The 16,669-nt window shown below is 44.2% G+C and overlaps 1 protein-coding gene across 1 annotated transcript in view; it reads left to right on the top strand.

The window, feature by feature from the left end:
- The window catches only part of SPOCK1 (SPARC (osteonectin), cwcv and kazal like domains proteoglycan 1), a gene marked incomplete at its 3' end in the record, with an annotated part of 326,243 nt that overhangs the window by 252,399 nt on the left and 57,175 nt on the right, over positions 1-16,669 (top strand). The window contains exon 6 of the mRNA XM_082489914.1: positions 12,247-12,361. Within this exon, the coding sequence (XP_082346040.1) occupies positions 12,247-12,361 (115 nt within the window). The remainder of the gene's footprint in view (positions 1-12,246; positions 12,362-16,669) is intronic.

Consider the following 16,669-nt stretch of genomic DNA (forward strand, 5'->3'; position numbering starts at 1 on the left):
CGCCCAGCCTGAGCCTTGCTCCCTTCTCTCAGCCTCTCCTGGAAGCTCCCCAGACACTTGTCTACATGGGCTCTGAGATGATTCCAGATACTTCCTCCTTCTCTCCAGCAATTTTATAACACGGGCGCTAGGAAGCACAAAAACTTTGTGAGCATGATGTGCTAGTTTAAGCATCGCTCTTATTTGTGGCACGGTTGCTAGAGAAGGAATAGACAGCAGGGAATAAATTCAATAGACTAATCCACCGGTGTTTCAAAAGGCGAAGCGGGCGCAGTAGCAACTTTTCTTCAAATTAAATTTGTAAAAATACATATGTCAGAGGGTTAAAATATTACCTTTGAACTGTTCTCAGCACGTAGAGCCGTAGGGGTAAGAATCTCATCCCTAATAACACTGTCAGATGCATCAGATGACTTAAGTTAACTGCAAATACAGTACTAAATACAGAACCTTCACCTAATGCCAATACCCAGTTCATTACTTTAAGCTCTTTATGTGGTACACTTCTGTAGAAGACATGACTTTATGGTTACTGGCTGATGGGTAGAGTTGGTTGAGAGATTTTTGAGATACTAAGATACTGCCATCATACCAATCGCATAAAAGCCTGAAGGATGATGGCCACACTTTATAGTGGTCACCAGCTGCTGGTTTTTCGCCCAGGTATGGGCAGATGGATAGGAGAGCGACTGAGTAGATGGAGCATTGCCTCATCTGAAATCCAGATTGATACAGTTGCACGGCATAGCTAAATCGCTCTGTTTAAAATGACATTGTCTGGGTGGAAACCCCGTGCTCGGGGATCTGAATGTCGGGCATTGCCTTCCCTCTGCCATATGCAGGCAGTCGTTTAGCTGGTAACTGGAGTATCTCTATGTGCATAGAGCCACAGATCGTTACCTCTTGATTATGTTCAAGTTATCTGATGTGTCGTCTCCATGAGAGAAATTAAATTGCCTTTAGTAATTTGAAGCGAGTAAAAATGACAAATCATCGTTCTCATGTGATCGGTAAATGGCTACAGAATGAGAATGCATCTCAATTACATGGCAAGTACATTTCAAGCAGCATCGATCGTTCCAAATCTCCAATTGTTTTCCTGTGATTTTCTTTACTTTTAAATTAAAATGGCTTTGGTCTATTAAAAAAATTTAAGTAGCTTCTTTTCATTTTGAATAATGCTATTAGCTATGAACTCTCAGCTCATAATTACGAAGAGGTAAAATAGACAATGATTTCAGAGAGACAAAAGCAATATTATAGATAGATAGAAATGAAAGAAAACAAACGCAGTAGGAAGGTGATTTTTAAAGTCCACGTCTTGGGATGTGGCAGACTAGTGTAGTGGAAAGCAAAAACTCCCATGTGCAGCTAGAAAATGGTTATCATTAGTGAGCAGGGTTTGCATGAGCAAATAATGCAGGAGGAAAAAGGAGTGGACATTTAGCAACAGGAAATGCTTTTGTATGTGAATATAGAATGAGCTATAAGATACATTTCTAATTTTTTTTAAAGTAAGTCAGCACTGCTGCCTACATTTGCATTTGGATTCTGATCCTGCAAATATTCCCGACGAAAGAATTAGCATCTCCAAAGACAGTTCATAGCGGTAATTACCAGGCATAGCACATGATTATGCCACACAACGAAGCATCCTGCAGACATCCCCAAGTTAGTGCCAACCTGCCGCAGCGAGTCCCTGGGCAGGAGGAGGCTCCGGTGCAGAGCTGCCCCATGGGATCGGTGATACTGCATCGTCTCCTCAGCTCCCGCAGTCCTGCACAAGGAACCAGCTCCCACAGCCCGGGGGGTGGGCACGACCTGGGTACTCGAAAATGATCTGTAGAGTCACCAAAATCAAACCGCAGACTGATTTCGGTCCCAGACTTCGGTCTAAGAATGTGACTCTGCTGGGGAGAAGACAAGTGTGTCCCTGCCTTGTAGTAGCCATTGCGTGATAACTAACAGGAGGCAGAATCAGAGGGTAGTTTGCAGATTTAACCCGGCTGGTACTTTGTGTTAAGTCTCAGGGTGCAGGAGGGATGGGTGTCTTGATTTTGACTTGGCCATTCATAGTGCTGGAAGTGCTTTGCCTTCGTTTGCCTTTAAACTTGCGTTAGTCTCTTCAGCCAGGGAAGGAAAAGGCAAAATTAGCATTGCACAAATGTTTCCACTTATGAACCGACTCTTCTGTGTCAAGCGCCAGCCCTGCTTGGCCCCTGCTGCTCCAATAAGCACCCGAATTTCTTACAAGATGATAAGCCAGCACAGGTATCCCCCCCTGACCTTGGCCTTGGTGTTTCCCGAACTGGCATCTAAATTACATGTAAAAACAAATTCAATTTTGATATGACGTGCTAGATTTTGGTGCCTAGAACTATTTTCTTGTTTGTTCACAAAATGGCAACCATTTGTTTTCATTGTTATGTTGCAATAATAAATGGTCCCTTGAATGTCCTCTGCCTCCCGTATCCAGTACTATGACCTTATATGCCATATCATCTGGCTGATGCAATTAAGTCCATTTTTTTTTAAATTCCTGCTTCATGTCGAGTTGATTGCCAGCTATTTCTCAGGGCAATTTGTTGTGTATTAAAAAGGAATTTTGTCCTTCAGTGGTCTATCTAGAAATCCCCAAATTAGCTGATTTTGCTGTCTGTAAGGGCAGTTTGCAGTAATTTCCGTGGTTTGCAGCCCTGCCATTCAAACACTGAAATGGTTCAACGTGCCTACAAGCAGTTGCCCTACCAAGTCTTCAGATATCAGTCAGCTTGGGAAATGGCTCTTTTCTTTTTTTTTTTTTTCCTTCCTTTTCTTAAGTCTGCAGTTCTTTGAGTAGTTGTAACAAGCAGGGTAACATTTAAATGCAAAGCTTTTGGCTACTTTGAGTCTAATTACAAATACGAAAGATCAACCAAGTGTTCCTTTAGAAACAAATTAATGCCAGAACACTTAGGAATAGAGCTGAGTTTGTTCCTGTATTCCGATTGCGGTGTGGTTGGATGCTTTGGTCCAGAGCCATTGCCTGGGGAGCGCTTCCAGCCGCCGTCCTGAGTGCGCCCGGTTGGCGCGTCTGCCCCCACGGCTCTGCCCCGCTCCTTCCATCCCACTTCTTCTCCTGGCTGTGGTGTGGAGGACTTGGACCCCACAGTCACAGACTGTCTTTTAAGGATCTCTCAGGCACGAATTTGACAGCAAGGGAGAGGCATGAGCTCTTCTTAGGAGCAGAGCTGACCCTCTAAAGACTTTCCTCCCATAGGTAGTCAGAGTCAGGCTTTTTGGGTTCTAAAACAACTTTTCAACTGTAACGGATGAAAAGAAGGAGCCTCTTCTGCTGAGAAGTTGAAAACAATTTTTAGAGAGGTGTGCGCAGTTCTAATTATAGCGTGAGGCCACGAAATATGCAATTAATGCCGTACTGAACTACATGATGGCTGCCTCTCGCAATTCAGCTCACTTTTCTGGAGCCTGGGCCGGGGACCGCTTGTCTCTTCCTGGAAGATGAACCTTCTGCCTCCAGTTGCTCTGGAGTTGGTTGTTTAAACTTATGATTCTGACTCTTACAGCATGTAACTTACTGATGGCATATGGCTGGGACCTACTAAAAAAAAAAGCAGCTGAAAAATTGAAAATAAAAAAAAAAAAGTGTTGTTACATTTTAAAATTTTAAAGTTGACAAGCTTAATTTTAGGGACCTGAGCCATGTGCTTGGAGCATCTGCGCTTGGCAATATTAATGATGTGACCTCCTGGCTTAAGGAGTGATATTTAAAGATTGCCTGGGTCTTATGCTTTCCCTCCACTCCATAGTTAATTTTACCCTGAGGGCAGAGTCCTGCAGCTCTCCCTCATTAGAGCTGCAGGATTGCAGAGGGCAGAGCTGTGGAGTGTAGAGCAATTTGCGGTCCTCAGAGCTTTGCTGCATGAGACCTTTTGGCGTTACTGCATTCAGCTGCGTGAATCTGTTCAGCCTATTTAATATCAGGGCCTTGGAACCTCGGTCTCTCTCTTCTTGACCCCACACCTGGAAGCTGTTCTCTTTTTTTTTCTAGCAGGTGATGAACCACTTGCCTGTCTGCCAAGTGCGCAGTGAGAGACTTCCTCAAATATTTGTTGTATACTTGCGATATAGGAAGGTCCTTCGTGTCATTTCTTGCAGGAATGGGAATTTCTGAGCCAATCAGCTAAACATCTGCTTCAAAACTACAGATAGGCTGTGTTTTAAAAATGGCTCAATATGTATTTACACAATAGATTGTTTGTGTTAATTAGAGTTTATTCCGCCACTGGTATGCATGCATAACTCCCATTAATACCGGCAGCAGCTATGTATTCTCATAAGGAAAACAGAGCTCCTAATTAGAACTCCAGGTTTTTAAGATGTCTTTGTACAGCTTTTATTCCAAAGATGAAGTGCTGTGTGGTGCAGTCGGCACACTGGAGGGAAGGGATGCCACCCAGAGGGACCTGGACGGGACTGAGAGGTGGGCCGGTGCAAGCCTCATGAAATGCAATAAGGCCAAGTTCAAGGTCCTGCACGTGGGTCAGGGCAATCCCAAGCACAAATCCAGGCTGGGCGGAGGATGGGTTCAGAGCAGCCCTGAGGAGAAGGACCTGGGGGTGTTGGTGGGTGAGAAGCTCCCCATGAGCCGACAATGTGCGCCGGCAGCCCAGAAAGCCCCCCGCCCCCCGGGCTGCATCCCCCGCAGCGTGGCCAGCAGGGCCAGGGGGGATTGTGCCCCTCTGCTGCGTTCTGCTCTGGGGAGACCCCCCCGCAGCGCTGCCTCCAGCTCGGGGGGTCCCCACAGCAGAAGGACACGGAGCTGTCGGAGCGGGGCCAGAGGAGGCCCTGGAGATGCTGGGAGGGCTGGAGCCCCTCTGCTGGGAGGACAGGCTGGGAGAGGGGGGGGGGGTCAGCCTGGAGAAGAGAAGGCTCTGGGGAGACCTCAGAGCCCCTTCCAGTGCCTAAAGGGGCTCCAGGAGAGCTGGGGAGGGATGAAAGAGGGCAGATTTAGGTTAGATATTAGGAAGAAATTATCTCCTGTGCGGGTGGTGAGCCCCTGGCGCAGGGTGCCCCGAGGAGCTGTGGCTGCCCCATCCCCAGAGGTGTTCAAGGCCGGGTTGGACGGGGCTGGGAGCGACCTGGGCTGGGGGGAGGTGTCCCTGCCCAGGGCAGGGGGTGGAACTAGATGATCTTTAAGGTCTCTTCTAGCTCTAACCGTTCTATGATTCTATGTTTGCCTGATATAGCTATTTTAATAGAAAATAAGTTTTGGGCTTTTTTTCCAGCCTCCCCTTTGTTTTTATTGCAGTTACGTGAGCCAGTCCCGCCCAGGAGCAGGGCCTGTGCAGGGCAGGAGGTTCTGCTGTAGGGAGCTTACCCCTCAAGCAGGGAGAAGATCAAATGCCTGCCAAGAGAAATGAAATCACTGTATTACCTAGCAAAGGCTAGTCTGGCCGTAGACTAGCCACTTCCATCAGTATAAAGCCTACCCAAGTGGTCAGTCCTGGGGACAGAGCTTGGTCCGTAGTTTCAGTGCCCACCTGAGGCATAGAGCTCTGTTGCTGCGTCCCAGTGCAGCACCTCTCCTTCGCCAGAGCCCTGGGAAAGACTCTGGTTTGCAGAGTGGGAAAGGGGCAGCAGAACTGCATGGCAGGGAGGAGAAGTGCTAAGGGACCACACAGCCCCGTCCCATAGCCCCAAATTTGAGACTCGTGTCAGAATTTTGCGTTAGCGTCTAACTTTTTACACACAGGATTTCATGTGGTTGACTTTGCTGTCTCCCAGCTGCCCAGCTGGGCAGTTGTTTTCAGGATTTCAGGTTTTACAGAGCCTAAAAAGCTTGCAGAAATCCCACTAAAACTTTTTAAGGTACATGTTCAACAGGATGCAATGCGAGTGCACCATATATTTCTTTTGGGATTTTTTTTTTTTTTTATTGTGCCCATTTAAAATAAATTAAAAAGTCTCTTGGACCGAGGGTGTTCCAAATATAGTAAATTTTTTCATTCTGATGAAAACTGGAAACAGAGGCTCATAAAGAAATGCCGATAAGAGTCCTAGCTAAGGAAGCAATGGGAAGCAATGCTCTAAAGCATGTAAACAAACAGCCCTTCTCAAATGGGTGTCTGAATTCCAATGGATTCTAATTATCTGTTAAGACAGATAGGTACGAAAAACTACTGATATAAAGAAAATCTGGACTAGAAAATATATACGCTGTAATTTCAGGAAGTTTTAACTTCTGCCAGTGGCAGGTAATGAGTAAAAAATAAGGTAGAAAATAATGAGCTTTTGGTATTTGTATCTGAAGTTTAGGAGAGACGTATTGTGAGTGAACAAAAGATGCACCATAAAACAAACACTGCACTGAAATAATTCTCGCTGGAAATGCAGAAAGCTGCAGGGCACTAAAGAAGATGCAGTGTCTCCCGGGCGAGAGCACTGTTCAACAACAGAGTTTTAGAGCCACTGCTACTAGTAAGGTGTAATATTTTAGGTTTTTAACATACATTTTAATTGGTATACTATAAAATTTAACCTCCTATTCCAATCTGCAGTCTTTTGAGAAAGAGCGTTCGTGGTAGTTTATCTTCATCGTGTATATTGTCTGCTAATTCCTACATAGTCCCACCATCAAAAATATGCTTCTCTCCTTTTCAATTCGCATTTCAATTAGTGACAGAAGCAATAAAAGTTTGGAAGCTAACATTTCCTTCTTTATCAGCGTAATTCCAAGAAGTTTTAATTGGTAGGTTTGTATTACGAATTTCATGCATTTATTCATTATCACATTTCATTAATCAGGGTCTCGGAGAGCCCCTCCCGTCCGCTGAACCCTGGCTAAAGTGTGCTCCCTCCTGCCCTGGCGTTTGTTCTCCATGCTGGGAGATCACCCACCATACTGAGCCCGTGCAAAGCGCTCCAGTTCCTCCCTGGGACCCTACGAACAGGAACAACGCTGGGCACGCAGTGTGGCCCAGGCCATCTGGGGCAGCCACAGCAGATTCTCGGTTACGTCTGCGTTCCCCATGAAACGTGCCCTCAGGGCTAGGATCGGCAGTATTTACTCTATATATTGTAATTAGAATCACAATGCAGAAATGCACGGCTATGTCATGACTGAGTGAGCTGTCAGTCTTCATCCCGGCACGTGTACTTAGCGCATCAAACGTTGTTAGTGTGCGCTCGGTCCATCTCTCCTGTTGGGAGCATCGATCGTTGCAGCGTTCCTCTCCGCTCTCCTCCGCTGGCCGGGCAGCGTTAGCTGGTCTCGGCAGGGACCTGCTGCCTATCTGCTGGTGGAAGGAGGAGTTTCCTCAGCTGCCGTCTCACCTGTGGCTGACTGGTTCGCCAGAGGGAGTTTCGGCTCAGTGGCAGGGCACGGAGGTGCTCATCACTGGGTACCAGCCGGGACGCAGCTCGCCTGGCTGCTCCGTACGGATGCTCCTGGCGGCCGGCAGCTGCCTGCGTGCCCGAGCGCTGCTGTCCCCTGTGTCACCCCACCGCTGCCTCACTTGGCTGCCTTTTAAGCGAATACGTGCGTTCCTTGTGTCAGCATGCAAAGCTCTTCAACGCATTAATGAGGGCCGGAGGCTGTACTAGGCTGTCCGCGTAGACGTTCGTTAGTCAAATACACACCCGTGTGTAAAAGATCACAGTAACTTATTTGACGATATTACTTACAGGCAGGTTAGAGCGAAACCTGACTGCCAAAAGTTGAAAGCTGGTGTAAAGACAGAGATACGCTGTTTTATTACATCGTTAAAAAATATCTAGATTCTACTCTAGCAGGGACTATAAGCTGGAGACTGACAGACAAGAATGAAATAGCTGGGAATAAATTTTATGTAGCTATTTTCTTTCTCCCTCAAATGTGAATGCTTATGCAAAACACATTGCTGTAGATTCACTGACAATAAAGAGGGAATCATTATACGAGTAGTGGATTCTCAGGGGAACACTTTAGCCAAAACACACTCCGCAGTAATTTCCCACATCTCAGTTGAATAAATTAATTTATGAATTTTCTGTGAATATGTTCAACCGTTTCTCCCCTCATATATTTTATTGATCTCCATATACATTTAGCAACAAATAACAGAGCTGCTTTTCCATTTGCAGTAAAACAGTTTAGATATGTTTATGTGGGCCTTGGGGTTCACAGCAAACAAATTCACTTCAGACACCAGGGAGGTAGCAGAGGAACATGAAGCTTGGCAGGACCCGGGGAGCTCTACCGGGAGAGCAGAGAGTCAAGGCAAATCCAGCCGTACCACCGGTGAGATGGGTTCCCTGAAATCAGAGGGACCGGCCCCAAACTGTGGGACTGCTCCTGATGAGCCCTGTGTGGAATCACTGCAGGGGGCTTCGTGGCTCATGTCTGCAGAACTTGTAATGTCCTTTTGGTGTTAGAGAGGTTAAGTTGTATCATTGTATTATCAAATTTCATATTATTTTTTTCTCCTTTACTGTGTATCTATTTTTTTTTTTCATGTGAGAAGGAGATGAGGATGGTAGAAGGAAAGAGGGCATTTGTTTTTTCTCCGTGAAAAAAGGTTTGGGGAAGCCAACAGGCTCCTTCTAGACTGTAGATCTGGTGGCAGAGCAGTCCAAAAACTTCTTGATTGCTCCTCAAGAGACCTGTGGCCACTCTGCTTCTGAATATCAGATAGTTTGGCTTAGGCAATGTCATTAAATCCAAAGTTAAGCTGCTCGTGTGGGTTGTTATAGTGACTAAGCACACCATCACGTGGAAATTATGATATCTCCATGTATTTCTTTAGGGGAAGGAAAAAGCATTACATACAGCAATTAGGTGTTAAAAAGTAATCAGTGTTATCCTAATTTAATATTTAAAATGATGGAGTTCTTTCATCTTCCTCCCCAAACACCAAGCTTCCACCCAAGTTCTGTATGTATAGAAACGATCATCCCAAACTAGTAGGGTGGGAATATAAATGTCTTTTTTGCCTCAGTCTTCACCAGCAGGTGCTCTAGCCACAGAGGCCAAAGGCAGGGACTGGGATAACAAGGAACTGCACACTGTAGGAGAAGACCAGGCTTGAGACCATCTAAGGAACCTGAAGGTGCGCAAATCTGTGGGACCTGATGAGATCCATCTGCGGGTCCTGAGGGAACTGGCGGATGAAGTTGCTAAGCCACTATCCGTGATGTTTGAGAAGTTGTGGCAGTCTGGTGAATTTACTGGTAACTGGAAAAGGGGAAACAACCCCCATTTTTAAAAAGGGAAAAAGGGAAGACCCAGGGAACTATGGGCTGGTCAGTCTCACCTCTGTGCCTGGCAAGATCATGGGGCAGATCCTTGTGGAAACTCTGCTAAGGCACATGGAAAATAAGGAGGTCATCAATGACAGCCAACGTGGCTTCACAGAAGGCAAATTGTGCCTGATGAATTTGTGGCCTTCTACAATGGGATTACAGCCTTGGTGGATAAAACAAGAGCAACTGACATCATCTACCTGGGCTTATGCAAAGCATTTCACACTGTCCTGCAGGACATCCTTGTCTCAAAATTGGAGAGACGTGGATTTGATAGATGGACCACTCGGTGGATAAGGAATTGGCTTAGTTTGGCAAGGCCAGGTTGATGGGATTTGGAACAACCTGATCTAGCGGGAATTGTCCCTGCCCATGGCAGGGGGGTTGAACTAGATGATCTTTGAGGTCCCTTCCAACCCAAACCATGCTATGAAAACGTGGTTAATGGTAGGTGTAAATTTGTTCGCATGTGACTGCACCATTGTGATCTTCAAGGTTAGCTCTTCTTCTTTCCATGCACGTTCAGATCATAGAGACAGCGCATTTTAAGCAGTTTAAATTTTGGTTTATTTTGAGCTTTTTGGTTGTCATTTTTATCAACCATGAGAAAAACTGAGGAAAAACTTGCCTTGCTGTTTCCAAGTGTAAAGCTCTTTCTTTCTTTCTTAACTGCACATAATAATGGTCTTCCAAATAGGTCTTACCATCTTAAAGGTGGTATTTGAAGTATAATTGCTAATGCTTAGATACATAATTTACATTTATTATGCATAATAAAATATGTAACTAATTGATGTTCTGTAAGGGATTAAATGACCAACTCCAGCTGCAGGAAGAAGATTTATGCCTGTGTTCTCAACAACATATTGACTATCAAAATACGCTGCAGAAAAAGAGTTGTTGCCTTCAGCACTGGGCGCTCAGATAGTGTTCTCCTTTCTCCTGTTCTCCTCTCCTTCTGATGTGCTTTCTGTTGGGTTTGTCTTCTGTGCAAAGTGTAGTTATGGAGCAAACAGATGAAAAACAAGTACTTATATTCCCTTCAGTCTTGCAAGAAATCAGTGTAAAGTGCGAGCTGAGCTTGCACATGTTTTACGTGGCCGTGAATTTTCTAAATCAGAAGGGTATAACATCACACAGAGCGTGCAGCCACCACAGTGCATTGAAGTTCGGAATGGCCGGGAGATAATGTCAACAGAATAGGATGTAGGCACCGGGTAATGGTCTCCTGCTGCTAGATTAAAGCCTGGGCAAAGAAGAGCCCTTTTAACAAAAACAAACAGAAGCAAAGCCAAGATATTTGCAGTACTTTCAAAGCAGGAGGCGTTTATCTTGTAACAACATCCTGTTCTGTTCTCTTGGCTTCCACTGAACCAAAATAACAGAAGATGACGCTGTGATTTTCATCGGTGGCTGTTGCTAGATGAGCTCCGGTTACCCACTGCATCTTCACTGGGTAACACCGTGGTCTTACGCTCTGTGTCCTTCGGCCTTCAGAGAAGCTGCACGTTTCAAACCGCGTTGTGTCACGCTGTGTAACCATGCTGGCCTACTTTTAAATGAAAAAGAATTAATCTATAATAAAACTCAGACTTATCAAAGGGATTTTACAGCCCAACGTTTCCAGTTTCCCCTGGCAGGAGGCACTCTCCGCAGGGAGGAGCGCCAGCCGCGGCACTGCAGGCTAAACTCCCCCTTGCGTTAAAAGCCCTCAGATCAGTGCTTGAAGAAGACAAAAAAAAAAAAGGGGGGATTGAATTCAGTTCATTAGGTTTCAAGCCAAAGAGAACGCCTTGAATGTTTTTGTTCTCGCTTCTGCGTGCTGTTTTCTTTTACTCCGTTTCATCAGCGCGTTAGCCCAGTCTCCAGCAACAGCGCTGCTGGGCCCCGGCCGGGGAAGATATCCTCGGGGCAGCAGCTGCAGAGAGGACAACTACAGAGGCACAAGGCTCTTAGAGGGAAGTCAGCACTAAAACGTATATAATGTAAACAGCAAAGGCTACGAACAGTCAGTATGGTATAAATTAGGGCTTTTTAACTAGCGTGCTTTTGCAATATTGATTCTCCTGAGTTGTCTCATTTGTCAAATACTGCACGTGTCCTGCGCATGGTTTGAATGTGGTGACTGTCAAGAGGTGCTGTAAACCCCATCTGCTGAGTTTTTAGGGAAGGGAAAGGAACAAGTAGCAATATGCAGATATGAGGAACTATACTGTACTGCTCGTAGCTTAATCTTCACTCTGCGGTTTTAAGATTTCGCTGGATTTCTGGAGTTGATGGCATGACGGTTGGCTATTTTTAGGGATGCTGCTGTTAACCATTAAGGCGATTTATAGTTATTGGTGGGAGTAATTTAAAATTTCCTCCTTGTTGAGAGAAGTTGACATGTTGAAGGACCAGTCTCATCGGCTGATGAGCTGGTTTGTTTCAGTTCTCGCTGTTGCGAGGCCTGGGGTCTTTTCATGGGTGTTATTCAGAGCAAGCCCATTGCTCGCCCTGGAAGCTGAGAGCTCCCGGTTTCTCAAAAGACCAAACTAATACATCCATAGTGGTATCAGGTAATAGACGGCATGATTTCACACCCGAAACATGGCAATGCAGCGTGGGGAATGGGATTCTGGAGATTTGTAGTTTCTTCCCAGCTTTGCCACTGATCTCTCAGGTGACCTGGAAGAAATTGTTTCAACTTTCTATGCTGCAGATTCCATATGTATTAAGCAGCGAATAATAACAACGCTTTATGAGGCACATTTAGAAGTGCCGTGCAAAACTCTGCATAGGAAGTAGCTATTACTGTTGTTATCTGTAATAATAAAAACAATGGCATTTTCAGTAGAGACTGAAGTTTTGCAATCTGTCCAATGCCATTACTGCTAAATGCAATTTCTCATTTAATCCACAGCTGCTGCTTTTATATCTGGTCCTAATTCAAAACATATTCTTGCTTTTTTTTTATGATTCTAGTGCAAGCTGGAGTTTCATGCATGTACTTCTGGCAAAACCATCACAGCTCGATGCGAAGGGCCCTGCCCCTGCCTTCCAGGACCTGAAAGTTCAAAACACAAGACAGAGAAGACTGGTGAGTTGAGCTGTTAATGGAATTATAACAGATTAATTGATTCCTGTTATGTTCTCAGAAAACTTGAAGAAAGACATTTCTTAACTAGATTTTTTTGAGAAAAAGCTAAGGTACGACTAATCCTTTTCTAAACACGTAGTGCTTTCCAACATCTTAACTGCTGCAAAGCTAACACCCACTTAATAGAGTCTTATAGGAAAACTGAGTTCTGGATAATGATTCTCATTTTTTGAGTGAAAATATTTTGAATGAAAATATTGAATCATCATAAAAGAAGATGGAAAAGAAAAAATACTACTTGATGGTTCATTACTTTGTAAGTAAAAAAAAAAAAAAAACAAACAAAACACTAGCCTGTATGTTAACCAAAAATTCATTTAAAGTCACACGTATATGTTACATGGGATCTGAATTATCAGTTTTATCTTTATTGTTATTAACGCTATCATTAGAAGTCAAATAAATATAAGCACATGTCTGTATATATATATCAAATTATTTCACCAACAAACTCGTTGCAAATGATGTTATATAAAAGCGAAGGTTGGAGTCTCAGCGCGAACGGCTGTTTTCCCCACCAGCTCTCCGGTGAGTCTGTATTTAGGTCTGTAAGCCCCGTGCGCTAATTCACTCCCCTGGGTCTTTCCCAAGGAGGGAAGCACAAGCTCTCTCGGCCTGACCTCATCCAAAGGGAATTCGTTCTCGCAAAAAAAGACTGACTAAAAGCTGAAGCCCAGCAGCGGGGCAAGTGCCACAGCCAGGTTCTGTCTAAGAGTTTCCACCCTGCTATGGGGAAAGCCCTTTGGAAGGGAAAAGGGTTGTTGCTTGTGGTTTCTTGAAAGGAGAGCAAGCAGATCACAGAATGGTTTAGGTTGGAAGGGACTTTGAAGATCACCTCGTTCCAACCCCCTGCCCTGGGCAGGGACACCTCCCGCCAGCCCAGGTTGCTCCCAGCCCCGTCCAACCATCCAATGTTATGTGCTGGTAAAAGCATCTGTGGCAAAGTGACTACCAGTGTGTTTTTAAGCACAGTGTTGTCTCCCCTCTCTTAGGAGGAGTGCTGAGAGGGTGAACTCACGCACAGGTATTGGGCTCCTGTCTGTATTAGGAGCTCACAAAGCCAAAGAGGTGACTTCGGCAGGGTTCGCTCTGTCATGTTGAGCAGTGAAATGTGTTTATTTGCCTCGGGCACCACATGGAGTATAAAAACGTGAAGCTTTTAACAATGGTCAGTTTGACCTAAAATATTTGAGAACCTCTCTTCGCTCTTACTCCTCCCCACTGTGGACACGTTCCAACAGTAGCAGGTACAGAAACGGGAAGAAAAGTTTAAACGACACGTCCTCTAGTTCATTCAGGCCCTGTCGCTTCAGCTGAAGACCCCGATGAGCCTGCTGGTGGTGCTCCACACGCTGGGCCCTCTAGCACAGCACCGGTTTCCACATTAGGTCTCCATCTGCTTTCTAGAACAAGAAGTGATTCTCCAGCCTAGGTTTTGAAAATTCAGGTTTATTCCACTTTTTGCAAATCACAGACATTTTTCTGTATAGCTCTCAAACTTAGATGAAGTATTTTGGATGGCAAGGTTCTGAAATCAGTATGTAACTGTAGTATTGCTTTATGTGGCTTGAATCTTTTGGTTACAGTATACCCGCTGATAAATTGCCTTATTCATATTTTCTATTTCTTGTAGGCAGGCGCAAACATATACTTTTCTTCTCATAAGCTGCTCCCTATATGCCCTCTTTGTTGCCCTTATCAGAAAGAGTATCAGATTAATAAATCTTCAGTGACATTTTAAGCTTAGAGTTTCATTCACACAAGAGAAAAAAAGATTCTAATAACCCTTATCTTGATAAATGCAATTTGACAGGGTATGTGTATTGTGAAGCCCAGGCTTTTGTTTTGCTTGACTCACAACTTTAACTCCAGCCAACAAAGCATTAATTTAATGGATTGAGTGATCTGCAGAGCAACTTTCCTGAAGGCTTTTTCAAGAGGCCAAACTTGAGCTAACAGTACTCCCTCCATTGCCCTGGTGACAAGGATGTTAAATGCCTCAATTCTGCCGTCTTCAGAGTGGCAGGAAGAGAGTGCTGTGCCCCCTTGGAGGGGCACAGTCGCCAGGGAAATAAGGGAGATCATTGCCTGCTGTGTATGGAAGCAGCCGGAACACTGAATCCGCTGGTCACCTTTTGCGTTGAAGAAGAAAACTGCTCGTGAGCCTGATTGTAGTGTTATAAGCAAGATACTTGTACAGGCATGGCAGTGATTGTGTATGTGCGTATATAAGCATATGTGGAAAAAAAATATAGTATTTTGCTTTATCACTGTCTGTTTCTTTCAGGGGTGAGGTGCTGAAATGCCCACAGAAGGATTTGGTGTTGAGAATCAAATAATCAATAGCAAAGGGGCTTTCTAACTTGCTTTGTCTTGAACTTTCTTCTGGATCTTTGAATGTGCCGGTAACGTGCCAGTTGAAGACTTCCTTTAACTTACCTCCTCAATCTCTTTTCTTCAGACATTGTCACTTCAGTTGGCTCACTGAGTGTAATGGGTGTCAAACTGAATATTTCAGAGTTTGCCATTCTTTTAATGAAGAGCCCCTAGGAGTTTCCGTGAGAAAACATGAGTAAATTCTATAGGCTAGTATAAATTTTACCCAGGTGCAATTTTAGCAGCATCTGAAGAGGGATTTGGTATTGTGTGTGCCTGCCCTTCAGAGCCTGGGAGCCAGCCAGCTTTCCTCAGCTTTACGGGACATTCCCATTTATGGGAATTCTAATTGCTGACGGCAAAAAATTTCCATAGCACTGCCTTTTGTAAGATTCCTTTATTTGCTCAACAAGTAGTCACCTGGCTTTGGAGAAATAAGTCCCGGCTCGTACCTGAGGTGACATGCGTGAGATGTACAAGGCAATCGCGTGGCAGAGCGTGGCAGTCCCCCAAACCCTGCATGGCAGCACCCGAGTGATGTCCCCTTCACCAAATCTCCAGACCTCTCAGTCTGGAGCTTCGGATTAGCAGTTTGGCTACTTGGTACCTTAGTGTTTTCTCTAGTCTTCACACAGATTTGTTTTGTTTTCTTCATATAGTACTATGGCATCATTAATATTGCTGAATTGGTATAAAAGTCAGTAGATTGATTTATCATATAAAAATTTGTATAAAAGAATTGTGTAGGCAGTTGGGACTTGGTTTCTGCTCCTTATTTAGTTGCCAGTTTGTGAAATCCATTCAAATACAGTACAATCTTCAGTAGAAAATGAGAGAGAGCTAAACCTCATGCCTCATACAGACATGTCAGTGGAAAACTACTAAGGAGAATTACAGTGCAAATGCTTCCAGCAAAATGGAAATGCAGCTCTTAGAGCTACTGCATAAACTTTTTTATGCCTATTATACAACAAGGTTAAATGTCTGTGGTTGTGAACTTCCAATTCGTAGACAGTTTGCATTAATCTTTACACATCCATTCAATCATATTCAAATATTATTCCATAATAAATTACTTTCAGAAATTAAAAATGTAAAGGAACATTTAATTTCCTGAGTACTGTAATTCTAAATGTCATGACCTTTTTTTATACGCTTGTGTATAAAATTGGCAGCAGCATCAAAGAAAAGCAGTCTAAGTGTATGTGCTCAGAGGTAACAATTGACTGCAGTGTCTGTGTTGTATTCCTTCCTCCTCCCTGGGCTCCTTTGAGGATGAAAATCAAGACTAATAATCGTGTTAAAAATTGGAATTCCTTTTATAGCGCTAACTGGTATTGTGGAGACGTTAATAAAATAACACAAATGCTAGCAAAAGAAAACGACACCAGAATGATTATCTTTAATGGCAAATAACAACAGTATAGTCTTCCTACCACAAAGTTAAATCTTTGAAGACATGGCAGGATCGTGTTCTTCATTTTCTTAAATGGAATGTTGAGTCAGAGCCTGAGAGGTGGAAAACAGGACTCTGTGAGGGTACAAATGGAAGATTTTGGAAACGAAGACAAGCCCTAATGCTTTCCTCCTTTCTTTTTGAGGCCTATTTAGATTCCTTCGGTTTACCAAAACACTTTTTATGCCTCATTATTCGCAGCAGTATCCCAGCTTCACAGTGTGCTTCCATGATAACCGATGATTTTCAACTCAGCTACCCAGAGACAAAGGTTGGGCTGTAATCTGCCCAGAGGTTAGCTGCCCTTTCAGAGCATACGCGCCCCTTTATCTAATGCTATAAAATGAATAAGGCTATAATTTCAACAGAAGAAAAGGATTGGTAACTGACTCTTAGTGGCACCTAAGTGATAGAAG

This window comes from Vanellus vanellus (genome assembly GCF_965231255.1).
Source record: "Vanellus vanellus genome assembly, chromosome: 13".
NCBI lineage: Eukaryota > Metazoa > Chordata > Aves > Charadriiformes > Charadriidae > Vanellus > Vanellus vanellus.